Here is a 26,357-nt window from a genome sequence, read left to right as displayed (position 1 = left end):
TGAAGAACCAAGCTACGGAGGGCTTATGATTCTCAACAACAATGGTATGAGCTATAAACAAATGTTTGGTGGTACAGAGAAATTTCCTCCCCAAGTGCTATTGACTCTTGAACCAAATAAACTTCAAAGCAAGAAATTCTACCACTATTTCTTACAAGTTGATTCTAATTTGCAAATAGAAGAATAAAATACACATGTGCAAGACTGTGATAGCCCACAGAAAGTAAAGTCAGTTATAATACCAAAGCATTAATTTAAGTGTGTTACTCCATCAGTCAACTTGCTCCCCGCCTCCATCCATCATCTGAGCGGGCGACCACTGCCATAACCTCTCCCACGGAAACCTCCATAACCTGATTGATAGTGGTAGAGATGTAATGGAGGATATTAGAGACTCAGGTGAATAGAAATTTACTAACAGATAATCGCAAAACAGCAATCATGTTCTTAAATGGATTTAGTTATCAGAAATTGAGAAGAATTCCTTCGGGAAGCTACCATCAATAGGTGGTGGTGGGATTTAGTTTCAGCCAAATGATTCAGACCAAGAGAATTAGGCAACATGTCAATTTATTCATGCACACGACTATTACTTTCCCATAGTCTTACATGAAACAGAAAGAGGTGTTTACTAGATCAAGTGATTCATGATATTCCCATCATAGTTTTGCAATGAAAATTTGTAGTTCATATTAAATATATTATTCCAATGCCGTAAGTTGTTTAATGGAATTGAACCTTACTATGATATGAGAATTATAGATCTAGATCCTGGTACACCAGGTGAGATGCGGATTTGTATTTAGACCTTGAACTAGACTACCATCAGAGACGGGTGAATATATCTGTATTAAGCTCATTATCCATCTCATTACCAATGGAGGAAAAAAAATCAAATTGAAGAACTGCTCCTATTTGGGCCTAACAATACTTAAATTTGACCTGTTAATACAACAACAACAACAACAACAACAAGCCTTTATCCCACTAAGTGGGGTCGGCTACATGGATTGCAAAACGCCATTGTGCTCTATCATTTATTAAGCTTTTAGAAATATTATTAATTAAAAGATCACGTTCAACAACTTTCAAGAGTGTTCTCTTAGGCCTTCCTCTACCTCTCTTAATCGCACTCAAAGTTATATGTTCCACTCTTCTCACTGGTGCCTCTCTTGGTCTTCTTTGTACATGCCCAAACCATCTCAACCGATTTTCTACCATTTTTTCCTCAATAGGTGCCACCCTCACTTTTTCGCGTATGTGCTTATTTCGAATTTTATCTTTACGTGTATGTCCGCACATCCATCATAACATTCTCATCTCTGCTACTCCAACTTTATGCTCTTGTTGTCCCGTTAGAGCCCAGCATTCACTACTATATAACATTGCCGGTCTAATAGCAATACGATAAAACTTTCCTTTAAGTTTATTAGGCACCTTACAGTCACAAATAACTCCTTTAGCTTTTCTCCAATTAAACCACCCAGCTTGAATTCTATGTGAAATATCTCCACTGATTTCGCCATCATTTTGAATAATGGCTCCCAAATATCTAAACTTTTCCACTTGAGGTATAATTTGATCTCCTAATTTCACTTCCAAATCATTTTCGAATAGTCCTTTACCAAATTTACAATATAAATATTCCGTCTTACTTCTACTCAGACAAAAACCTTTCGACTCCAATGTCCTCCTCCATAGCTCAAGTTTGCAATTAACCTCTTCTCTTATCTCTGCTATAAGAACTATATCATCCGCGAAGAGCATACATTTCGGGATTTCCTCTTGAATATGTTCCGTCAAAACATTTAAAAACAAGTTGAACAAATAAGGGCTCAGAGATGATCCTTGATGTAGTCCAATCTTTATAGGAAAATCCTTTGTTTGACCACTAGGCGTTCTTATACTAGTTTTTACCCCCTCATACATATCTTGTATGGCTTTAATATAAGCAATCCGTACTCCCTTTTTTTCCAACGCTTTCCAAAGCACTTCTCTTGGTATACGGTCATAAGCTTTTTCCAAATCAATAAAAATCATGTGTAGATCTTTATCTTTACAACGATACTTTTCCATTAATCCCCTTAGTAGATAAATCGCCTCTGTAGTTGATCTACCTGGCATAAAACCAAATTGATTCTCAGAAATATTTGTCTCCAATCTCAACCTGTGCTCAATTACTTTCTCCCACAATTTCATTGTGTGGCTCATGAGTTTAATCCCTCTATAGTTAGTACAATTCTGAATATCTCCTTTATTTTTATAAATAGGAATTAATGTACTTCTCCTCCACTCATCAGGCATTTTCTTGGACCGTAAAATCACATTAAATAACTTAGTTAACCATCTCACCCCTTCTTCACCTAAACATTTCCACACTTCGATAGATATACAATCAGGTTCGTTGGCTCTACCATTTGCCATTTTCTTAAGAGCTTCCTTTACCTCCTTATCACGTATTTTTCGATAGAATGACAAATTTTGTTCTCCTTCACCAATTACTAAATCCTCTAAGTTACTAGATGAATCCTCTCCATCATTGAAAAGTTTAGAAAAATAAGTCTCCCGTCTATTTTTAATTTCATCATCTGTAACTAAAATTCTTCCCTCTTCATCCTTAATACACCTTACCTGTTCTAGATCTCTTGATTTTCTTTCCCTACTCTTGGCAATCTTATAAATATTTTGCTCTCCTTCCTTCGTCTCAAGGTTCTTATAAAATTCTTCAAAAGCTTTAAAACGAGCTTCACCCACAGCTCTCTTAATTTCCTTCTTAGCCATACGGTACCTCTTCCAATTTTCCTCATTGTTACACAAATGTATGGCTTTAAAACAGTTCTTCTTATACTTGATTTTGTCCTGTACACTATTATTCCACCACCAAGACTCCTTATCTCTCGGACTAAAACCTTTCGATTCTCCCAAAACTACTTTTGCAACCTCCCGTATCTTTTTTGCCATATCCTCCCATATGATGTTAGCACTTCCCTGAGAATCCCAAATTCCTTTATCCAAAAGATTTCGCTTGAAAATATCTTGCTTCTCACCTTTTAATTGCCACCACCTAATCCTTGGTGTTACTATTTGTCGACGTTTTTGAATTTTACTCATAATACACACATCAAGGACTAGGACCTTATGTTGTGTCGTTACAGCATCTCCGGGGATCACCTTACAATTTTTACAAAGTTTTCTATCTGTGTTCCTAACCAAAAGAAAATCAATCTGCGACCTTGAGGCTCCACTTTTGTAAGTGATGAGATGCTCATCTCTCTTCTTGAAACAAGTGTTGGCAATCTTAAAATCATACGCCAATGAGAAATCAAGAAGAGTTTGTCCTTCATTGTTTAGCTCTCCAAAACCAAAACCACCATGCACCCTCGCATACTGACCAGCTTCCCTCCCGACATGCCCATTAAAGTCTCCTCCAATAAAAATCTTTTCACTCTGTGGTATGTGTCGAATCAACCCCTCCAGATCCTCCCAAAATAATTCCTTAAGACTGGCTTCTGTCCCGACTTGCGGCACATAAGCACTAACAATATTAATCGTCTCACGTCCAATTATCATTTTTAAAGAAATAATTCTGTCTCCAATTCTGCTAACTTCTACAACGTTCTTCTTCCACTCCTTATCTATAATGATGCCTACTCCATTGCGTGCACTTACTTTTCCTGTATACCAAAGTTTGAAACCTTGAATATCCTTAGTTTCTTCTCCACGCCATTTTGTTTCTTGCAAGCAAAGGATATTGATTTTCCTTTGAATCATAACCCCTACAACCTCTACAGATTTACAATTTAATGTCCCAACATTCCAAGTACCAAATCTAATTTTGCTCTTATGGACTAACTTCTTTAGACGCGTGCGTCCAGAATGACGCGGTAGCCCTTGCTCATTTAACACTACATCCGGGCGCCGATGCAGCGGCTCTAACTCACTTATCACTGTACTCGAGCCATATTAAATATTGAATATTAATATTGAATATTAAATAGTTGGGGACAAAAAACTGTTCCGTCAAAATTAGCCAAGTTACATGCTAGAGGTGGGAAATGCATGTGGAACTGTATGCAGAAGTCCCATATCATCCGGCTATAACTTAGATGCGGCCATTGGCCAAAGAATTGAGAGGAGGAATCAGTACATGCATACAACAACAACGAGAAGAACACACCTAATCCCACAAGGTGAGTCAGCTATCAGTACATGCATAGTTACAAGCAAAAAATGCAAGCTCAATCGTAATATATAAACGATGCAGTAAACTAACCTGAAGGTGGAGGAGGTGCTCCACGGGCCATAGCTGCCAATTCAGGACTCACTTTCTGTCCAGCTTCCTCAAGTATGGCAATAAGCTCCTTCGCAAATCTAGCATTCGCAGCAGTAAAGAATGTATATGCAGTTCCCTTTGCACCAGCTCTCCCAGTCCGACCAATGCGATGAACATAGTCCTCAAGAGATCCCGGGAAGTCATAATTTATTACATACATCACATCCTTCACATCTGTCAAATGACCACCACCAAGCAATAATAAGGATCAAAATGCACAGGTATTGGTGTAAGATTAAAGTGACATTTTCAAGTGGCAGCTGCATAAATAGGCACAAAAGAGCAGAGACACAGACAACTATCAATGCAGAGAACCTTAAATATTGTATCGCCTAATAGCAGGTCAAATTGTTCCGCACAGAAGACAGGATCGAATTGTTTTAACCATAATTCTTGAAGTGAATGGCCAGAAAAGTTGCCATTAACTTTTTAAAGCCTCAGTAGTAAACTAAAACCAGCTAATAACTGGCATCAGATTGATCATCAACATTAGAAACCAATTAAAATTTGTGAAATCAGACAATTTATATATCCAGAGATATGCCAATTATGAAGAAAAATGCCAAGATGAACTGTAAGTGTAAGCAGCATAAACCAAAAAAACTATAATAGTAAGTTGACATGCAACTATTTGTACAGGTACTAATAAGTCGCTTGCACAAGAGGAAATATGTATCATCTGAAAAGTAACCACTGCAAGGGTCATAATATGTCAACACAAGGACTCATGACTAATCCTTTAAAATGGCTTAGGGGAGAACAAGAAAAAACTAAAAAAGCAGTTATTTAAAATAAAAGATTAAAAAAAGGCAGCTCAACATTAATTTATTAGATATTGATTTTATGCCTTCAGCAAAACTACTGACACGTTCCACAGCTGGAATCAAAGCACCCGTCCAAGATTAAGAAAGTTTGTAAAATGTTTGAGTAGCACGTGTCTTTGTACCTAAACCACGAGCTGCAACATCTGTTGCAGTCATAATAGGACTCTTTCCCGATCTGAACTCTGACAGCACCCAATCTCTTTCTGCTTGACTTTTATCTCCATGTATTGAAAGTGCTGGCCAACCATCCATGCGGAGCTGCCGAGTGATCTGATCACATCCTTTCTTAGTATCCATGAATATCAGTATTCGGCTGCCATCCATGATGTCCTCCAGCAACTTCACCAATCTGGGAAATAAAGAAAGTTAACTTTATCACATGGTTCCTTGATATACAACAACAACAAGCCTTTATCCCACTAGGTGGGGTCGGCTACATGAATTGTAAGACGCCATTGTGCTCTATCATTTATCAAGCTTTTAAAAATATTATTAATTAAGAGATTGCGGTTCCTTGATATAATGAGGAGATAAGAGAAATAACAATAAGATAGAACATAACCTACTTATCATATTTCTGTTTTTCAGAAACAATGTCAACATGTTGACGTATTGCATGGTTAGCTTTTAAATCTGGAGAGCCTATAATCACCTGCATAATGGTTATAGAGTCATTAATTTAATTTTCAATAAATTTGCTGCTTTCAGAAAATGCAATTTCATTTAACAACAAAATCACATGTCTTGCTTAATAGAGTAAAATCAAAACATAAGCAGTTCAACAAATGTGAGAACATCTTACTTTGTATGGGTTATAAAGGGACTGCCTGGCCAGCTGCTCAACCTCCCTTGGCCAGGTAGCACTCCAGCATAATGTTTGACGGTCTGGACGAATCTGCATAAATCAAAAACTAGAACACAATCAGATGCTCAGGAGTCAGGAGACAAACAGGTTCCAAACAGAAGCAGCAAAAATTTGACTCACTGATTAACATGAACTGTTATGGGAACCAATAACCTCAAATCTGATGACGGATATCTTATTTTGAATGCTTTTCACTTGTAGCTTCTTTAATTATTTCTTATAAATTTCTTCTTTAATGACTAAAAAGTACTTACTACAAGCAAGGTACTTTCTGCTTTTCTTTTTTAACTTAATGATCACAAATTCCAAAAAATTGTCAATGAAGACAAACAAAGTCCATGTTTTGAAGTTGGAGTAAGAGCAAACACCATGATCCATTTTCCCTCATCTCTCTCCCCCTCTCTATCTCTCATAAAGTCTATAGCATCTCTAAAATGAAACTTATCACAGAACAGTAACTTGGAAACAACCAAGAAGTGTATGGTGTGTGGATAAAGTATAAAGAAGAGCAACTTGATTACAACAAGCAATTCTACAGCAGCGATTTACTTCTTACACGAAATACACATGCCTTGCATTCTTTCAAATTTTAGTTTTCCAAAATATTAATACTAGCACAAACTCAACCTGAGCAACAATCTTCCGTAGCTGAGGCTCAAAGCCCATGTCCAACATCCTATCAGCCTCATCTAACACAAGGTATGTAACTCTCCGTAAGTTAGTATGATTTGACTCAAGCATGTCAATCAACCTTCCTGGAGTAGCAATTACAATTTCAACACCTGATCCAAAAAATAGATAAATAAATGCACAATATGACAAAATAAAGCACATGGCTTCATTCTAGCCAGGGAAATCAATAAACCCATGTCATAGGTCCACAATACTTACATCACCACCTACCTTTCTGGAGGTCCCGCACCTGAGGTCCCTTAGGTACCCCACCATATATGCACGTACTTTTAATCCTAGATGATGAGCCAAACTTAGTAGCCTCTTGTTGAATTTGGACAGCAAGTTCACGAGTTGGAGCCAAAACTAGCACAATTGGTCCATCTCCAGGTTCTGAAAGAGGAGTTATTGAAATTTTGGATGATCACACAGAGGATGGTGGCAGAAACATGTTACGGAATGTTTACAACCTAGAAAGAAATCTGATAATTTAAAGTATTTCATACACCTACCAAGAATAGGCTGGGCATTAATATGTACAATTGCAGGCAATAAATAAGCAAGTGTTTTCCCTGATCCGGTTTCTGCTATTCCTATGAGATCACGCCCCTTCAAAGCCATTGGCCAACCTTGAGATTGAATGGGTGTGGGTTCAACAAAACCAGCCTTCGTAATTTCTTGCAGAACATACTCTGGATTAAATCAAGTTGGCAAAATAAGCACACAGTTATCATCACACAATGAAATAGAACTTCTTTTCAGAGAAAAATACAAGTTAACTAACTCTCCAACAATCTCAATCTGTCAGTTATCCAACATAAATATCACACTGAAAAATCAATACATCAGATGTTGTCAATAATGTAACATCAACATGTAATGACCCAAACTCCTCAAGGGAAATAAATTAAGAGAGAAGCAAACCTAGGTACCCCCTCCAATCCTTATTGTAAGGCACCTTCTAGGAGATTGATGGTCCTTATAAGACACTTGGTGGGCATTAATTACATTTTTTTTTCATATTATCCCTACCTAAACTCATTAACTATAAGAGAAAATGTAATACAACTTTAAACTTTTTTCATTTAGCTATGGATCAAATTGGAAGTTTATTCTTCTTCCTAACAAAATTAATGACTTAACCACCTCTCCTTGGTTCCTGTGAGGAGGTTAAAAGTGCCTTATAAGGAACCAGAAAGGAGTATATAATAATTTTCAGGAGATAAAAAACGCCAAAATAAAGCATCTATGACAGAACACAGAATATTGTGATACAAAGGAAAAGTGGCGCTACTCATCCAAAGTCATCTGTTCATCTAGCTGAAGAAGAATTGGCAAAAACTCAAGAAATAGAGAGGATAAGTCCTCCACCCAAAGCTGGATAAGGTGGAAACGTTAATGGGGGAAAAAAGACAAAACTAGGTACCTGGGAAACCAGCAAGGTGAAAGTTTTTGACTGGTTTTGGGACATCTCGGCCTTCAACAGTAATCTCCCTCTTCTGCCGATACTCATTAACCTCAGCCTCAGTCATAGCCCTCACCTCTGGTGATTCGATATAGAAATTCTTCTCAAAATGAGGCAGGCCATCCAAATTCAATTTCCTTGGAGATTCACCATCATTGTAATCCCTTTTGCTTGAGGAAGAGTGGACAGAACCACCATAACCTGTGGGAGCACCTAGCCCCGAATCACTGACAAAACAAATGAAGCTCCTTAGCAAAACTCTTGGTTCAAACGTAAGAATTAAGATTAGCCTTCCTTGACTACGTTGAACCTCGCTCATATATAACACTTCTAAACATCCACGTCACTAATATTGCAATTGATGGGATAAGTTTTACTCGCACTAAATCCTTCATTTCACATACCAGAAAACGCAACATGAACTCGAGAAGAGGGAGTTACTAATGTTTCCCAGTGCATAAACCCTAAAAAAGCAGCTCAACTCGAAAGAGGACCACTCTGAAAATAAAACGGAATTAATTTTCCTTTTGGAAATCATTAATTAGATATTCTTTCACAGGCAAAATATTGCTACGGGGGCATGTACAACGAAACAAAATTAGTCAGAAAGGGAAAAATAGTAAACAGAAATTAAATATTTTCATTGAAACACGAAATGAGCATGCCTGCTTCCGAGATTAATTAAATTATCGGACAAGAGCGGGAGGAAATGGGTCATGGAAAATACAAGCCAGAGAATTTAGTGAGGGTAAGCCACTGTTACCTTCTCCTGTCACGGTAGGAAGTAGGGTCCCCAGAGCGACTGTCGTAGCGACTCATGATTCGTTGACGACGACAGCGATTCGCGAAGGCTCTATTTGCAGACGTTGCAGGTGCCGGAGCACTTGGAAGGAAGGGCGAGCAAAGCAAAAACTCGACTACTCTCTCTCTCTCTCTCCCCCCAGCAAGGGCAAAGCTAAACCTACCTTGTCTACACGAGAAGACGATTGCACATTCCAGTGATTGGAAGACACGTATACAATAAGAGCCTTGCAAAAACATTTGTTGCGTCCTTGTGCGCCGTTTGATATGATGGGAAATTTTTAATAAAATTAAAATTAAAATTAAAATTAAAAATGTGTATGAAAATAAAATTTTAATATAATTTTAATTAGTATGTGTATTTAAAATTAAAAAAAATTAAATTGTTCTTTTTTTTTAAATTAAAAAGACTTACCTTATCATAAATGGATCAGAAAATGAGGGTAATGAGATTTACAAAATGAATTCAAAAAAATTGAAGCAATTTCAAAGTCAATATAATGAAATTAAATTCTAGTATTTTTGATGAAATTAAGATTCTTAAAAATTGCAACTCATATATACTACACATGTTTAAATTAGGATTTCATTTTATTTCATTTTCACTGTGCTAATTCAATGATACTAAATATGACCTGCTAATTCTTAGTCTTAGAATTTACTAATTACTAATGCTAACTACTAACTGTTAATGCTAATGTTAATTGCTAACACTAATTTAATATAGGTGGTTATTATTAGGATTTTTATATGTTATATATTTTTCTTGACTAGCCTTTGTATGTTATTAATAAATATCACATATAATATTCTCTTCTTATTTTCAGGCCAAAAAACAATCCATTTTTTCAAAAATATAAAACATTTTGTCTTTTAATATATAATTAATAATTTTTTTAAAAATATCATTAATAAATAAAAAATTAAGCATTTATCTTTAATAAGACACTTATTAAACAAGAACAAACATGATGTACCAATATAAAAATAATTAACTACTTTAGTAAGGTATCATTTGTTTAAAAATGCTTTGTATGTTGAATCTGATCATCTCAATTCATATGTATAATAAAATATGATAGAATAAAATAATTCAGTGTACCTAAAAAATTCATGAGTGCTAGGAAAATCTCGATTACCTCGAGTATAGGCAGGTATACAACCTACAAGTCTCCAGAGCCTTCAAAGAGTTCAGAGATAATGAAAGTAAAAGAATGAGTCGTGTGTTTACGGTTATCGACTAATTATCTTATATAGATCAGATCGGTAACCGCCTTATTAAATAATTAAATAATTATATTATCTATTATCTCTGACTCAGTCAGTTAAAAGATAAGAAATAACTGACGGCTACTGGGTTGTGGGTTGAGCCTCTACCCATTGGGCTCACTTGTGTGGTCCACCTATCACGATCCACACAAGATCATAAAGACCAATCTATTGGGCTTATTAATTAATGCTAATTCATAAATAATATTCCAACAATCTCCCACTTGGATTGCATTAATTAAGCAAGTTGTATAAACAAATCACAAACAAAATTCAGAAAATAAAACTCCACAAAATCACTAAATCCTATGGGAAAACAAGTGACATGATATCTCATAATCTGAATAAAATACGAAATTTTTATTCCAAACACAGTTCAGTAAGATAACAACATAAATCACTGATTCCTATGGGGAAACAAGTGACATGCATAGCGTACCACAACAGAATCATTGAATCCTATAGGGATACAAATGATATAGACGCATCTAACTGAACTAAACATAACTCACAGAAGAAAATAAAGCCTAAAGAGAAATTGCAACATAAAAGATTATCAAACTCCCACTAAACTAAGGCATCAAAGGAATTCACAATACCCATACAAGTTACATGATTTTGAAAAACTTCTACAGGTAAGCCCTTAGTCAGTGGATCTGCAAGCATCTGCGTGCCAGGAATGTGTGCCACACGAGTTTGAGACTTAGCAATTTTCTCTTTCACAAACATAAGTTTGATATCAAAATGCTTTGTACAACTGGAATTTCTGTGATTGTTAGCATAATATACTGCATATTTGTTATCACAATAAATGGTTAGAGGATGTGATATTGACTCTCAACTAAGTGCATGCCAGATATCAACTTCCTCAGCCATATAGCGTGATGTGTAGTTTTAAAGCAAGTAATATACTCAGCTTCCATAGATGAAACTGCCGTAAGTGTCTGTTTCACACTCTTCCAAGAGACAGCTCCTCCAGACAACATGAAAATATAGCCAGTCGTGGATTTACGATTATCCAGACAAGAGGCAGAATCTGAATCTGAGAAGCCAACAATTTCAAGATTTTCTGATCCCTTAAAGTCATAATTAGAATACCCAATAACCTCAAAAGAATTTGACCTTCTGTAAGTCAACATATGATCCTTTGTACCTTGAAGATACCTCATAACTTACTTAGCAGCCTTCCAATGATCCGAACCTGGATCATTTAAGTATCGACCTAGCACTCCAATAGCAAAGGCTATATCTGGTCGAGTACACACTTGAACATACATAAGGCTGCCGATAGCGAAAGCGTATGGTATCTTTCTCATTTCAGCCCTTTTCTTATCATCCTTGGGACACTGTAACTTTGACAACAGCTCACCTTTCTGTACAGGAGTAGGTGAAGGAGAACATGAATCCATTCTGAATCTCTTAAGTACCCACTCAATATAAGTGGCCTGTGATGAACCAAGAATACCACGAGATCTATCACGATGAATTTGTATCCCAAGAACAAAGGAGGCTTCACCCATGTCCTTCATGTCAAAATGGCAAGACAATAGGTGCTTTATCTCATTGAGGAAACTTATTGAATTGCTGGCTAATAAGATATCATCAACATAGAGAACAAGAATGGCAAAATTGTTCCCATCAAACTTATGATAGATGCATTGATCTGAGACATTCTCAACAAAACCGAGAGAGGTGATAACTTCATCAAATTTCAGATACCACTGCCTAGAGGCCTGTTTTAGCCTATAGATAGATCTCTTTAACCTACCCACTAGATGTTCTTTACTGGATTCAACAAAACCATCAGGTTGTGTCATGTAGACTTCTTCATACAAATCGCCATTCAAGAACGCAGTCTTGACATCCATCTGGTGAAGATCAAGATCAAGCTGTGCAACTAAAGCCATTACCACTCTAAAAAGCATCTTTAGTGGATATCGGAGAGAAGATTTCTGTGTAATCAATACCTTCTTTCTGGTTGTTGCCCTTAGCTACAAGTCTGGCTTTATATCTGTCAATTTCACCTATAGCTCCTCATTTTGTTTTAAAGACCCACTTGCAACCCACTGGTTTAAAACCCTTTAGTAGCTCTACAAGCTCCCATACGTGATTGCGGTACATAGAGTCAATTTCTTCACTCATAGCCTCCAACCATTCAAAAGAATGTGAGCTAGAAATAGCCTCTTGGTAAGATATTGGGTTTAAACTATCAATAGCATCTGAATCAAATTCTTGCAAATACACCATGTAATCATCTGGAATAGCAGACCTGCGAACCCTTTGGGACCGTATTAGTTCAACAACCAGATCCCTATCACCTTCTAAAAATAGTTCATCTTGAGCTTCATCCTGATCCACGACATTATTTCTATCAACATGAGGGTTTGTAAAGATAAGCATAGGCAAAATGCTACTTTCGTCATGTAAAGTAACATGCCTAGGCACAGAGCTCCCACTGTCTAAGGCATCTTCAAAAAAATAAGCTCGATCAGATTCAATTACCCTAGTAGTGTGATTTGGACAATAGAATCTATACCCACGAAATCCGATGCAATAGCCAATAAAGAAACTATCAACAGTTTTAGCATCAAGCTTCATTTGTTGTGGATTGTAAGGTTTTACCTATGCTTTACAACCCCAAACTCGCATATGCTTCAATGTAGGAGTCCTTCCAAAATACAACTCATATGGAGTCTCTGGAACTAACTTGCTAGGAACTTGATTCAGAATATAAACAACAGTTTTAAGTGCATCACCCCACAAGAATTCCGGCAGTGAGGAGTGATTGATCATGCTCCTAACCATATCCATGAGAGTACAATTTCGCCTTCCTGCAACCTCATTTTCCTGTGGGGTTCCAGGCATAGTATACTGAGCTTCAATGCCATGTTCTTGAAGGTACAAAGCAAATGGTCTAGGGTTCCTGCCAGTCTCAGTATATCTCCCATAAAATTCTCCTCCTCTATCAGATCTCACACACTTGATCAACTTGCCAGATTTCAATTCGACTGCTGCTTTACAGGTCTTGAATGCATTAAGGGACTCACCCTTTTCACACAAGAGTTCAATCCATCCATGACGAGAGTAATCATCCATGAAGGTGATGAAATATCTGAAACCACCCATAGCCAGAGGCATGATAGGTCCACAGATATCAGTATGGATTAGGTTAAAGTGTTTTCAAACCTCTTTGCCCCTTTGGTTCTAGCTCTAGTAGGGAATTTTTCCTTTATATAGTCAACACAAGTCTCAAAATCTAAGAAATCAAGGTCTCGTAAGACACCTTGCTTGATCATACGCTCCAATCTCTCTCTAGAGATATGACCCAAATGACGATGCCATAACATAGAGGAATTATCATTGGGCCTTTGACATTTATGCCCAATAGCAGCATTGACATGAAGATTAGGAAGTTTAAGTGACCAATCATTCAATCGATATAAACCATATATCAAGGAAGCGATACCAATATTAATGGAATCAAAACAAATGTCAATTTTTCTATTTCCTTGGAAGAATGAATAGCAACAAATATCCAATGTAGAAGTTGAAATTAAATTCCTCTTCGTAGAAGGTACATAAACAACATTGTTCAAATATAAAACATGACCAGAATTTAAATACAAAGAAACAATTTCAATGCATTCAACTGATGCCTTGCTCCCTGCTATGCCAAAGACTGACCTATGTGCCTCACTTGGAACCTTCTGGTTTCTTAGCCCCTGTAGAGAATTCACAACATGTACAGTGGCACCAGAATCCAGCCACCATGAGTCAAAGGAAGTTTCAATGGTGTTAGATTCAAAACAAACTAGAGCTAGAGGGGCAGTTTGAAGAGTTGTACCTTCACTTTCTTGTTTGTTCTTCAATTTGAAGCAATTAGCTTCAATGTGACCTGATTTCTTGCAATAATTGCATAACCCTTTAAAGGGTTACTTCCTCAACTTCTCACTCTTATCACCATCCTTCTTAAAGGTTGGATTATTAGGCTTTGGGGCATCATGCTTCTTCCCCTTTTTCTTATATGACCCTCCAGATTTGCTACTAGAGCCATGAGAAACATAGTTTATTGAGTAAGAGGAATTCTTCTTCATAGCTTCCTCTTCTTGAGTGACTATTGATATCATCTAGTCAACAGACCATTCAGCTTCTTGTGGGTTGTATGAAGTCCTCAAGAATGCGTACTCTGATAGCAGTGATTGAAGAACACGGTAAACCAAGGTACTTTCACCCAAATCAATCCCGTATGACTTAAGCTTGTTATAGTAATGAACAAGCTTTAGAATGTGCTCCCTGACACTAGAAACTCCATCATATCGAGTATTGTCAAGAAGTGACAGATAATAGTTTTTTTGAGTCTTGTCAAGCTTCTTGTATTTGTTACTAATAGCTTTCAAGTACTCTATTGCAGTATCATTTTCAGGAATGCTGTCCTTAATTCTCTTTTCAATTGTGTATTTGATGATCGCTAGACAGATCCGGTTGGACTCACTCCATTATTTATGGAAGGCTATTTCAGAAGCATTGGACTTGGAAGAGAGATCCGCAGGCTTGGGCTCTCTCAGAGCTAAATCTTTTTCAGAAATGGTCAGATACATATTAAGGGACTCTTTCCAGTCATCATAGTTAGTCCCATTGAGAGCCTTCACAAAGGATAGTTGCGTAAAAGCAGAAACTGAAATCGCAAAACAGAAAATGAGAAATATTAATTATGCGTGCATAACATAATTATAAAACAGAATTTCCCAACAAGCGATTATCAATTAAGCAACTATAATCATGCACCAAAAAAGGCTCGTATACCATAAAAAATTAGCTCATACAAAAGTTCATACAAAATAATGCATTAAACATTTCCATACCTATAGGGTACAATAAATATTTAACACATTAAAGGAGTGCTTTTAGCCTATCCTCAAAGCCAACCATCAAAATCACATTGATAATGTCACACCTGTGGGGTATGTCCATTATCCATACTTCAAGATCCTGAGCATCATCAATAATTCACAAAGTCACAAATTTTATGACCTTAGGACAAAAGAAAGTAATTTCAAAGTTCCTGGGGCTTTTGAGAATTAAGGAACAAATTTAGGACTCAAGTGAAATTCTGAAAGGTGTTCAGGGGTAAATAGGTAATTCTGGAAGAGATTTGGGTCCAAAATTGAATTTTAAAAGTTAAGGGACTAAAATGTAATTTTCAGAAACATACTGGGGTTAATTAGAAAATTAAAGAAATTATGGGCCGAGGAGGTAATTTAAAAAAAAGTGGAGCCGAAAACGCAATTAACAGAAATATATATATATATATATATATATATTTTTTGGTTGCACTGTTCTGGGCCCATTCGATTTGGGCCTCCCACAGTGCCTCTAAGTGAATAAGACAGCCCACGAAAGAAAAAAAAATTGCCTTTGTTTTTTTAATAATAATAGCTCTGGGCCTAAACGAAATTTGGGCCCAGAACCACATGATCTTGTTGCAACTTCCTTCAGCTGCCGCGAGCCAGAAGCACCAGGGGAGGGGAAGGACGAGCAACGGCACCAGTGGTCGAGACCACAATGTCGGCGGTCCACAATGCCAGCAGTGGCTCCGGCGAGTGCAGCATTAGCTCTCGCTGGCTCCAAATGATGGCATAGTCAAGGGAGGAAGACGCCGGCTACCTGGGGCAAGGCGAGCAGCGGCGGAGAACGAAGCTACAGACGACGCACCGGCAGCTCAGTTTCCGTCGATCATGTCCGATGTCCTTGGAGTCCTTCTCCGGTGACAGAGACATACAGTGAACAAGGAGATGATGCCGAGAAGGAGAATTTTTTTTAATAATAATAGGATTTAAAACAAAGTTCTCATATTCAAATCTCATTTCCTGAAGAATATGGATCATAAGGAAATATATCAATATGAGATGAATCTCTATCAACATATTAATATATACGTAAGAAGAATTGAGATATATAAATTTAAATTCGTTAACCAGGTTCTGATGCCACGTGTTGAATCTGATCATTTCAATTCATATGTATAATAAAATATGATAGAATAAAGTAATTCAGTGTACCTGAAGAATCCATGAGTGCTAGGGAAATCTTGATTACCTCGAGTATAGGCAGGTACACAACCCACAAGTCCCCGGAGCCTTCAGAGAGTTCAGAGATAATGAAAGTAAAAGAATGAGTCGTGTGTTTGCGGTTACCAACTAATCATCTTATATAGATCAGATCGGTAACTGCCTTATTAAATAATTAAATAATTATATTATCTATTATCTCTGACTCAGTCAGTTAAGAGATAGGAAATAACTGATGGCCACTGGATTGTGGGTTGGGCCTTTGCCCATTGGGCTCACTTGTGTGGTCCACCTATCACGGTCCACACAAGATCATAAAGACCAATCTATTGGGCTTATTAATTAATGCTAATTCATAAATAATATTTCAACATTGTATTTTTTAATAAAAGGAGTATGGATTAAATTTCAATTTTATTGGAACAGGATTAATTTTATATTAGTTGATTAGGGGGGATCTTTCGGCTTAGACAAATTTTAAGAATTTTTTTATGATTTTATTGAATTAAATATTGTATATTATACTACAAAATTTGATATTCTACCTATTAATTTTGATTCACTTAATAAATATACTTAAATGCAAGCTCTCCTAGTACTTGTTAAAAACGCCTGCGGGGTTCATCATGGAGATTTTTTATTTTCATAAAAGCTACTTTAGAATGGTGTTACAATGATGATTAAAAGATTCAAATGATCTATTAACAACTTTCAATTATGTTTTCATATCATTAAATAAATGTGTGAACGAGTTTGTTCCTAGTGTTAAATGTCAATTTAATTACTATAGATTTGTAGAACCGCCCTTAGGATGCAGATGTTTTTGATGCTCGTACATGAACTGATTTTTCAGTGTTTGTAGCATTGTATTTAAAAAATAAAATAATCTATTGACAGGGTTAGGTTTAGTGTAAGTGACAAATATTTTGCACCATAATAACCCAAGATTTGAATTTCTATCAAGGAAGGGACTCATATTTAGTCTGTAACCATCTCTCATCCCTCATACAAATTCAAGTAACCTGTCAAGCTATCATGCCCATGTATTAACGAGGCTCAACCGTTAATCTGTTCTTGAAGGGATTTGCTCATCAGTTGCCGACCAAAACTTCAAAATGATGATAAAATCATTAAAGAACTCACTAGCCTATGGAACAATTTTGTTTTTTGAACAAAAAGAAAAATATGACTTTATGTCTAATAACTTAGTGTTCTCTCTTTATTTCCTTTGTCACTTTTCTAATCACTTCTTTTTTTTTTTTTAATGAGATTAATCACTTCTTTTTATTAGTTAAGGCTAATGCCATGACTTCCACTTTCTTGTGGTGCAAATCCATCCCAGTCCACTAAACACCCACTACTTGTGCATGCATTTTCCAATAAGGTCCTCCTCAGTTGAGGTTGGCTTTTCATAACAATAGTACTAAAACTAGTACTAAAATCAACATTTTTATAATGATTTATGTTTTAACTGTCACGTAGAAACGTGAATTTACACAAGGCTGAAACTTTATTACTTAATTGTTCCAATATGTAACAAGATTGGATTTAATGTCATACTGTCATATAAAATATCAACTCATTGATGTAATTAAGTGGTTTGAGTTCTCCCGTTAACAAAGAAAATAAAAGAAAAGAATTGTTAAGCGGTCTTGCTCCAGTAAAAGATTGAGAGTCTGATTTTCAACTTTAATGCATGGACCAAATCTAATTAAAAAAAAAACATTTCACTCTCTACATCTCAAGAAATCCATATCCATCATTAGCAAGAGATACTTCTATCTTACCAAAAAAATAGTATAAAATATATATATTTTAAGATACAATATTTTTAAGTTAGAACTAGCTAAGACGACCTTTTTGAAAATTATGTAAAAAAAGAACAAAATAAAACATACAGAACTGCATTTTAAAATTAAAAATTTAAAAAAAAATGTTGCCAAGCATTGGTGGAGCTTTACGGTTGACTTGACTTTTTGATGCTCGCCATTGAAAGGCAAAGCCTTAAAAAACCACTCAAAAAGCCCAAAAACATTTTAAGGGTTGTGACAGTGTGTTTTTTGAAACCCGGTTTGGCTGAAGAATCGGCTTTTGTGGGCCTGGGTCTATATATATACATATAATTTAAATTTAAATTTAAATACCTAATACACACATTTTGATAAAAAAATTATTATAGGTAAGATTAAGCCTAGAAAATTGATTGAAATAAATCCATATCAAATCTGTAACATAGCAACATCATTCAAGTATCATCAACAAAGATGTTAAGCTTGAGGAACCCAAACATCCAAGTATCATAACAGCATCATTCAAATATCTAGTCTCCTGATTGCCTGCTTAAGTATTATTAGGCTTTTTTTTGTTTTGTATTTTGTGCTTTTTATCTTAACAATAGGGCCTTAAAGGGCAATCCCTTCTATTTTTAAGCCCATCAAGGTTAGCCTTTTAAGTTTAAAATTCAATTATAACCCTTAAATTAGTAGTACAACCCTAACTTAATTCAGGCTCAAATGGACTAACCTAATGGGCTTGACCTGTTTTTACAGCTTTACATGGAGCCTATTTGAACTAGAACAAGTTGAGTGTTTTATTTATTTATTTTTGATAAGATTGAGTATGTTTTTTAAACAACTTGAGTGAATTTTTTTCAAAAATTATTGGGTTTAAACCCCTGACCTGAAGTCCAAGAGGTCCATTTTAATGACGGATGTGGAACTTATTTTTTAAGAAGAAGTCCAATAGACTAAGATTTTTTTTTACCAGAAGTCCAATAGGCCCATTATAATGAAAATCAAAACAAAAAACTTTATCGCCTCCCCTCAGCCGGTCCTCCCTGCAGAAGTATCAAATATCTTTTTTCGCAGGAACTCGGAAGCTCCTTGTAAATGGCGTCCCATGCTACCACCTCACACTTGCAGAATTCCTATCTCTTCCATGCTACCCATAAAATGCAAACACTCTCTGTATCTTCTGCGAGCACGAAAGCTTCATGGGACACGGAGCAGAGGCTTCCTTATAATCCCAATGCTCCCAGAAAGCTCAAGAAGAACACGAACACTCTCAGCCAGACGCCAATTTTAAAAGCATCTCCTTCTCTTAGTTCATCTTCCTCAACTACATGGACGGAGAAGTACGTTTCTGATCTTCTGAAGCGCAACAGTCCTGACACTAGTGAAGGTATTTCGTGTACGGGATTTTTTGTTGAGCTGGTTATCTTGGTTAATTTCCTACTATCTATTCTCTGCGCTCTATCCGAAGATTGAAGAACTGGGGGGTATGAGAATGGAATTTGAAATTATGTGATTCATTTCTCCTATGTAGTGTAAAATGACAATGTAAGGGCAACTTGAATTAGACCTATAGTCACAGTTATTATAAATAGTTATAAATAATTGACTTACAGGCTGTCTATTGTCTAACTGTTTTAGCTGGGTGTAGAAAAATGACTCTTGATGTATGTTTTAGCGCAGCTTGGAATTCTGTGTTAAAAAGGAAGTGCCTTTAATACATTATACATGCTTTCGAAGTTATGCTGCTTGATTGCTGAATGTTGTACATTTTACTGAACTAGAACATACATGCTTGTTTTATTGCGGGTTCTTCTAAGTTCCGCTTGTTTAAAGATTAATACTTTATTTTGAAGTACTTTCTTCTATCATAATGGATTTTCTATCTTTAATACTTTTTATTTACTATTTAGCTATACTTCTTCATCATTGCTGTTTCATTTGGTATCTTTTCTTTCAAAATTTTCATCTAAAAGATTCTGAAGCATTCAATGATTGCTTGTTAAAATTTCTTCATAGGGAGTACAGCAGAGCCAGACGAAACCTACTTGGGATATGAGAGATGGTTACCAAGTCCTCCAAAAGTGGTGAAGCCTCGATCTGTATTTAATGCAGCGTCCTTAGCATATATTGGCGATTGTATATATGAGGTTGGCTTCTGATTTCTGCTTTAGTGCCACTAAATATTGTCCATGAATAAACATATTTTGCAGTTTGTTGGCCTCTAATTTTGAGATTCTTTTTTTTTTTTTTGGGGGGGGGGGGCCAACACAAGCAATCGTGAATGAGCAAGTTGTGTAGTGAGACCAAACTTTTTAGGCAATATGCAGTTCAGCAGCTGCTTAGTGTACTTAGTTGGAGTGGAACGCTTGCATATTCAAGGTTGTCTCTTTGCCCCTGCCCTATATGGGTGTTATGAGATAGGAGTACGCTTATGGCTTTTGCCAAGTGCTCTGATCATTATTATTTTATTTTTATTTGAAATATAAAGAGAGGTTAAAAAAGTTGCATTTCAAACCTTTGGATCTGGCTTTCTTTCAGTTTTGACTGTTTTGCAGGATTTCTTGTCATTCTCTCAGTTTTACTTCCCTTTTCTTTCTGCTTTTGGCGTTCCCCATTTGAGCAATAAACTAGTTCCCTCTAACATACTATAAAGAAAGTAATCCTTTAATGAATAGTAAAGTGTGATCGTCTGCAGATATGCAAGTACTTTGTAAAGAGTAAAGATGTTGATTACTGAGGCACTGTAATCCCCTAGAAAGATCTTTACGAGCAACACCACACGAATGCTATGAGCATTTAAGTGAACATAACATGGCATGCTTCCCATTAGAATGCACAAGAGCTTTTAAAGGCATATAGGTTCATTCTTCACTTCAAACACGTAATTTGGTCTTCTCCAGCTTCTTGATGACTGTTTCAATTGAGCAAGCATGTTTGGTTCGCTAGAATTCAAACAATTGTTATGAACTATTCCTAAATAAATATCTAATCCTCATTGTTTGTGAATCAAGCAGCTGTATGCTCGCAGGCACTTTTTATTTCCTCCCCTAAGTATTGAAGAATACAATGATCGTGTGATGGCAGTTGTACGCTGTGAAGCTCAAGTATGATATCTGTAGAAAATCAGAGTTTAATTTCCTTTCTAACTTATTTTATTGATTGAAAATATTTGAACATTGAAAGGAGGCAACGGAGATTGCCACTCAAATCCCAATAGATAATGTAAGGCTTAAACCAAAGCTAATGATAAAATATCTGAAAAAGGTCTTGTCATCTACGGTTTGCTGCCTTTTATCCTCTTCACCAAAAGTCATTTATGGACTACAGCAATGCATTTTTTTGGCTTTGGAAACGTTTTATTGTTTAGTTTTTTAGACAAGACCTAGATACAGCGTGCTAGATGTTTGTTGTCCATTGGGTTCTTAGTAAAAATTAACATTTAGATGCTTTTAAATTTAGTGGCACATTATCTACTCCTTGAAAGAGCTATTCCACATAACATGATTTAACTTGAATCCTAATAGGCAATACCTAAAATTTGCGTTAAGATTTCTCCTTTCCCCCCTTCAAAATTTTGCTTGCAAGCATAAATGATTTATTTGAACTCTTCAATCTAGTTACTCATTTTTCTTCCTTTTATCATCAATAATATTTCTTTTTTATGAATTATGGAAATACTTTTGTCTGAAACCTGAGATTTGATAGATCGAAGCAAAACTTTATGAAATTTGGCTCTAGTTTGCTGATGATGTTCTACTGGTTTGATGTGTTTGATCACTACTGATTATTAAAAACATGCATTTCTGGTATGACATATGACAAGTAGTTTATGTTCACTGCAATTCAGGATGCATTGCTCCAGAAACTTCTTAACAGTAACTTCTTATCAGAACAAGAGAGGTTAGAAGATGTTATTCTAAGCATTTTATCTCTCCCCACCCCCTCTTATGTTCTTATAAATTGTACTTATGAATTATGATGCTTCTTCTTGTGAAGATTCTTGAAATACAATTTTAGATCTCTATGATATCTATCACTTTGTTTTCTATGATATTTAATATACCTTTAGACAAAATTCACCATTGATATTCATCTCTTGGGATGGTTTCCTTGTCTATAATAGCTAGTTTGTAATTTTGTTTGTATAATCAAATTGGCCTAATGAAGTTTCCTTATCTGGTGGGGGCGTTAAGGAATTTTGCCTGCTATATTGAAGTCTTATGTATTATTACTTTATACACTTCTATGCTGTTGTGGTTTCTCAATTTTAAGCTTCTATGCACTGTTACCTTTCAACCATGTGCATGATGTTCACATAAGGTCCTCTGTTTTTCTATGTTTGGCTTAAAGCTTTTAGTCGTCTCTATGCAGGGACGTGCTTCGATGGGGAAAGAACATCGGTTCAAGCAAAACACGTACCAAAAAGCGTGCTGGCGCAGCTGTATATAACAGAGCATCTTCGCTGGAAACATTAGTCAGTCTTCAAATTTTGACTTATCTTGGGAATATATATATGTATTACTTAGCACATTTCTTCCTTCTAGTTCGTTAACCAAAGTAACATTGACTATTGACTACAACACATTATGCGTGTATTAGCACATTGATTTGTGTTAAATTGAAAACCTAATTAATAGTGCATGATTATATTGTTGCACGTAGCACATTGTAGGGCTATTTGGCACATCTTTTTTGAAGTTTCAACGTATTTGTGTTTATACATGTCTATCTTCAAATATTGTTCATTTGTTATGGGATCAAATAACTGTTAGGAAAATCTCACATAATATATTGTTGTCCTACAAATTTTAGACTTGTTTTTAGCCTCATACCTAACTCGCAGATTCATTGAACTAGGTTGGTTATCTCTATTTGACTAATGTGAACCGCTTGGAGAAGCTAATGTTGGAGTTGGGATTTTCAATTGACTCTTCAGCATGTTTTAACATGGAAGAAGCAATTGTAAGTTTAATAATTATGTGACTTACTTTTCTTTGTTCTTTTTGGGTTTAGGTTTTTGTTTTCCCAAATTAATTCAAATCCAGGATGGACCCCATTCCTGCCCTTACCCGTCAACTTTAATTATCTGTTCCCAATCTATAGAAAAATCAATTTTTTTCTTGGATGTTAGATTGCTTGGTTGACATTGCAACACAATGTTTTGCATATTATTAAGAAGAATATCCATGCCGGCTACTTTCACGTAGTAAGAAAAAGGAAATGAAGTTAATTCAAGATATGCAGCATCAATATTTATGGTGTGGAAGTATTGGGTTCGATCTAGCAATGTGTTGCATGTAGAACATTCAAATCTTGTCATTTGTTGGCCTGAATAGTGTAAGCCATGTTATTCACAAGTCGTAAACAGTGTCTCATTTCTTAGATTATTTGCAATGCATGAGGAAACAAGTTTAGTTTTCTTTTTAACTGTAAGGGGTGATGCCTTTTGTTTGGTGTGATGTTTTGTGTCATTTCCACGCTCTCTCAATGCTCATTTTAATGTTGCATGGTTAATTCACCCAGTGATTGTTGTCTTTTCCTTCCAATTTTAGTCAGGAAGGCTGAATAATGGATAAAGACAATCTTCAACTCATCTTCCAGAAGAGCAGAATATACAAGAAGAATAGTGTGCTTATATTAGCCTGCACAAGATCTCAGTTTTGATAAACTGAATTCCCCATTTACTTATGTAAAATGATAGATGTTGTATGGTTCTCCAATGGCTTGATTTGCCGTACTCAAGATCTGAAGCCTTCTAACTTCTCATGTGAAATTGTTGTACAAATACTGTGACCTTGTAGAATATTTATCATTCTTTTCATCTTACTTTTTTCTCTGGTTGTTTCAAACCTTTCTAGCCGAAGTTTCTTAAAGCTCTAATGCATCCAAGTAACCTAAGACAAATATGGGAGATCTGCGACATTATTTCATTTCAGTGTGCTTAAACCGCATCAGGATTCTTGCAGGGACGAACAAAATTACTAGTGATGTTTGCATCTGAATTCTTTATGTTTGATCTTGCATCCATAAAGGCCTTGAAGAAAATGTGCGATAGATCTTATATACATAGCTCCATAATTAAGGCAAATGAAAAATAACTGAAAGAGAGAACCTGAATGCCATTATCAGCTGAAATGCGGCGTTCACAGATGAAGATCATGTGTTTGCTTTTCTAAGATTCTTTGCCTTAAAATAATTGTCACGACAAGACCCAAAACACAAGAATCACAATGCAAGCCCAATCCAAGACAAAGCTCAAAGCCCAATATGTCTGTATAGTGCTAGGCTGGCTATTTAGTCTGTTGTACAGTATTCACTTTAGGATTAATCTTTTGTACTTCTCCTGTACACGTGTATTCAGATTATTTTACTTAAGGCTATGTATCTTGAGGTCTTGTTTGGTTCAAGGGGAGGAGAGGGGGAGGGGGAGTCCACCCCTCCCCAACCAAACAAGGCCTAACTATTTAAGGAAAATAATACTTTGGCTCATTAGCCACCATTTTTACCAAATACTATCCTTAGAAAGTTTATCTTGATATCAGAGCTTAGAAGGAGAAAACCATGTCGATTGAAGGATCGCCATCAGTAGGCTCTTCAAACAAATCAAAGACAAGCTCATTCCTTACAGCTATCAATCTGGGTAAGGTCTCTGGATCATCGACAACTCTTCCTCTATGCTGTCAAGCTAGATAGAACAAACTATTCCTTGTGGCAGATGCATGTTCTTCCTATCGTCAAGGGTTTTAAGCTTGAAGGCTTCCTTAATGGCACAAAACGGTGTCCAGCCTAGTTATTTACTAAAGGCAACACTATCAAAGACAATCCAGAATTTGAAGACTGGATTGTTGGTGATCAAATACTTTTCAGATGGTTATTAAATACCATGACCATTGAAGTGTCATCACAAATGACTCATGTTTCCACTGCTGAAGGTCTTTGGAAGTCTGCATGAGCTCTCGCTAGAGCTCAAACAAAGTCTCATGTCTTAATGTTGAAGGTAGAGCTACAACAGACACGAAAAGGTGCTCTTTCTGTGAATGAGTATCTCACCAAAATGAAGCTTCTATCTGAACAGTTGGCAATCATTAGTTGCTTGATTTTTCTTTCAAACCTCATTATTCAAACTCTCACAGGCTTAGATAGTGAATATAATGTAATAGTTGTTTAGCTTACTAAAGAAGTTGATGATCTGACTTGGATCAATTTTCAAGCTGATCTTCTCACGTTTGAAAATCATCTTGAACAACTAAATCATGTCACTCAATAACTAGTGACTACCCATTTTGCAAATGTGGCTCATATTGAGTTACCATTCTCATTAGGTAACACTTGAAAGTGAGAATGTGGAGGATGTCATGGAAGAGGAAGACGTGGTGGAGGCCTTGATACCTCTGGTGCTACCAATGAAAGACCCAAGTGTCAAATGTGCGAAAAATACAATCATACTATTCAAGACTACTACCACAGATATAACCATAACTTTAACAAAATAACAAGAAGAAGATGGACAGTAACACCTTAGATTTTAATGGTGCATACTAGCCAACTCCTAAAACTGTGACTGATGAAGCATGGTACCTTGATAGTGGCACCACTAGCCACATTACAAATGACATTGAATACATTGATAATCCTATTAATATTAATGGTAAGGTTAGAATAGTTATTTGTAATGGCCAAAAAATGCATGTTGAAATCTGGATCTTTTACAGTTCATAATATTTCTAATAAATCTGTCACTCTGCATAATGTCTTATATACACCTGATGCTAACAAAAATTTGATGAGTGTTTACAAGATTGCCAAAGATAATAATGCAAATGTCATTTTTAATGCTCATGGTGTTTCTGTAAAGGCTTAGGAAACAAGGGGACTGATGCTTCAAGGAAAGCAAACTAAGGGTATGTTTTAGATTAAAGAAAAGAAGAAATGTAAGTTTGACAGAAGGGAAGAGTTAACTATGGTAGCTGAAGAAGTTGATGATTCAACATTAAAAAATAGTGTTAGTAGTAAAGATTTATGGCATTGTAGACTTAGCCATCTAAGTGAAAGGGTTTTGAATCGAATCATTAGTAAATGCAATCTCAAGGTTTCTACTAAGATTAAAAATACCTTATGTGAGTCATGTAAATATGGCAAAGCTCATTCTCTTCATTTTAAAGTGTCTACTTCACATGTACACAAACCCCTTGAATTAATTCACACTAATCTTTAGGGTCCTTCACCTTTAGTGTCTATGAATGGTTTTCGTTTCTATATCTTATTTC

General features: G+C 36.0%; 2 protein-coding genes across 4 annotated transcripts; one reads left to right on the top strand and one right to left on the bottom strand.

Moving 5' to 3' along the window:
- On the bottom strand, positions 1-9,114 carry LOC129291296 (DEAD-box ATP-dependent RNA helicase 20-like). The gene is made up of 10 exons (XM_054928580.1): positions 8,923-9,114; positions 8,121-8,386; positions 7,207-7,386; positions 6,926-7,087; positions 6,650-6,804; positions 5,960-6,052; positions 5,724-5,809; positions 5,280-5,506; positions 4,274-4,507; positions 1-353 (listed from the first exon to the last, which is right to left on the bottom strand). The coding sequence occupies exons 1-10, from the start codon at positions 8,976-8,978 to the stop codon at positions 301-303; spliced, it is 1,512 nt and encodes a 503-aa protein (XP_054784555.1). The 5' UTR covers positions 8,979-9,114; the 3' UTR covers positions 1-300.
- A 10,010-nt stretch (positions 9,115-19,124) lies between these two features.
- On the top strand, positions 19,125-23,916 carry LOC129290254 (uncharacterized). 3 transcript variants are annotated; one of them, XM_054926976.1, is made up of 7 exons: positions 19,125-19,477; positions 20,107-20,237; positions 21,105-21,194; positions 21,938-21,990; positions 22,462-22,564; positions 22,948-23,052; positions 23,643-23,916. In XM_054926976.1, the coding sequence occupies exons 1-7, from the start codon at positions 19,186-19,188 to the stop codon at positions 23,664-23,666; spliced, it is 798 nt and encodes a 265-aa protein (XP_054782951.1). In that variant the 5' UTR covers positions 19,125-19,185; the 3' UTR covers positions 23,667-23,916. The 3 variants fall into 3 exon arrangements, with proteins under 3 accessions (XP_054782951.1, XP_054782950.1, XP_054782952.1); XM_054926975.1 differs by having other exon boundaries at positions 21,102-21,194; XM_054926977.1 differs by lacking the exon at positions 21,105-21,194.
- Positions 23,917-26,357: the final 2,441 nt, after the last annotated feature.

Source organism: Prosopis cineraria, unplaced genomic scaffold, assembly GCF_029017545.1.
Source record: "Prosopis cineraria cultivar Desert tree isolate PC_DT_omini unplaced genomic scaffold, ASM2901754v1 PC13, whole genome shotgun sequence".
NCBI lineage: Eukaryota > Viridiplantae > Streptophyta > Magnoliopsida > Fabales > Fabaceae > Prosopis > Prosopis cineraria.
Note: the sequence above shows the minus strand (reverse complement) of the source record. Positions and strands in the feature narration are given on the sequence as shown.

Excerpts from the sequence above, each read along its gene's own strand:
- LOC129290254 (XM_054926975.1), top strand. The coding sequence starts at position 19,186 with ATGGCGTCCCATGCTACCACCTCACACTTGCAGAATTCCTATCTCTTC. Across the intron at positions 21,195-21,937 it reads TTGTACGCTGTGAAGCTCAA|GATGCATTGCTCCAGAAACT; the intron begins GTATGATATCTG and ends ACTGCAATTCAG. Across the intron at positions 22,565-22,947 it reads CATCTTCGCTGGAAACATTA|GTTGGTTATCTCTATTTGAC; the intron begins GTCAGTCTTCAA and ends TCATTGAACTAG.
- LOC129291296 (XM_054928580.1), bottom strand. The coding sequence starts at position 8,978 with ATGAGTCGCTACGACAGTCGCTCTGGGGACCCTACTTCCTACCGTGAC. Across the intron at positions 6,805-6,925 it reads GGTGCGGGACCTCCAGAAAG|GTGTTGAAATTGTAATTGCT; the intron begins GTAGGTGGTGAT and ends TTTTTGGATCAG. Across the intron at positions 5,810-5,959 it reads CCCTTTATAACCCATACAAA|GTGATTATAGGCTCTCCAGA; the intron begins GTAAGATGTTCT and ends ACCATTATGCAG.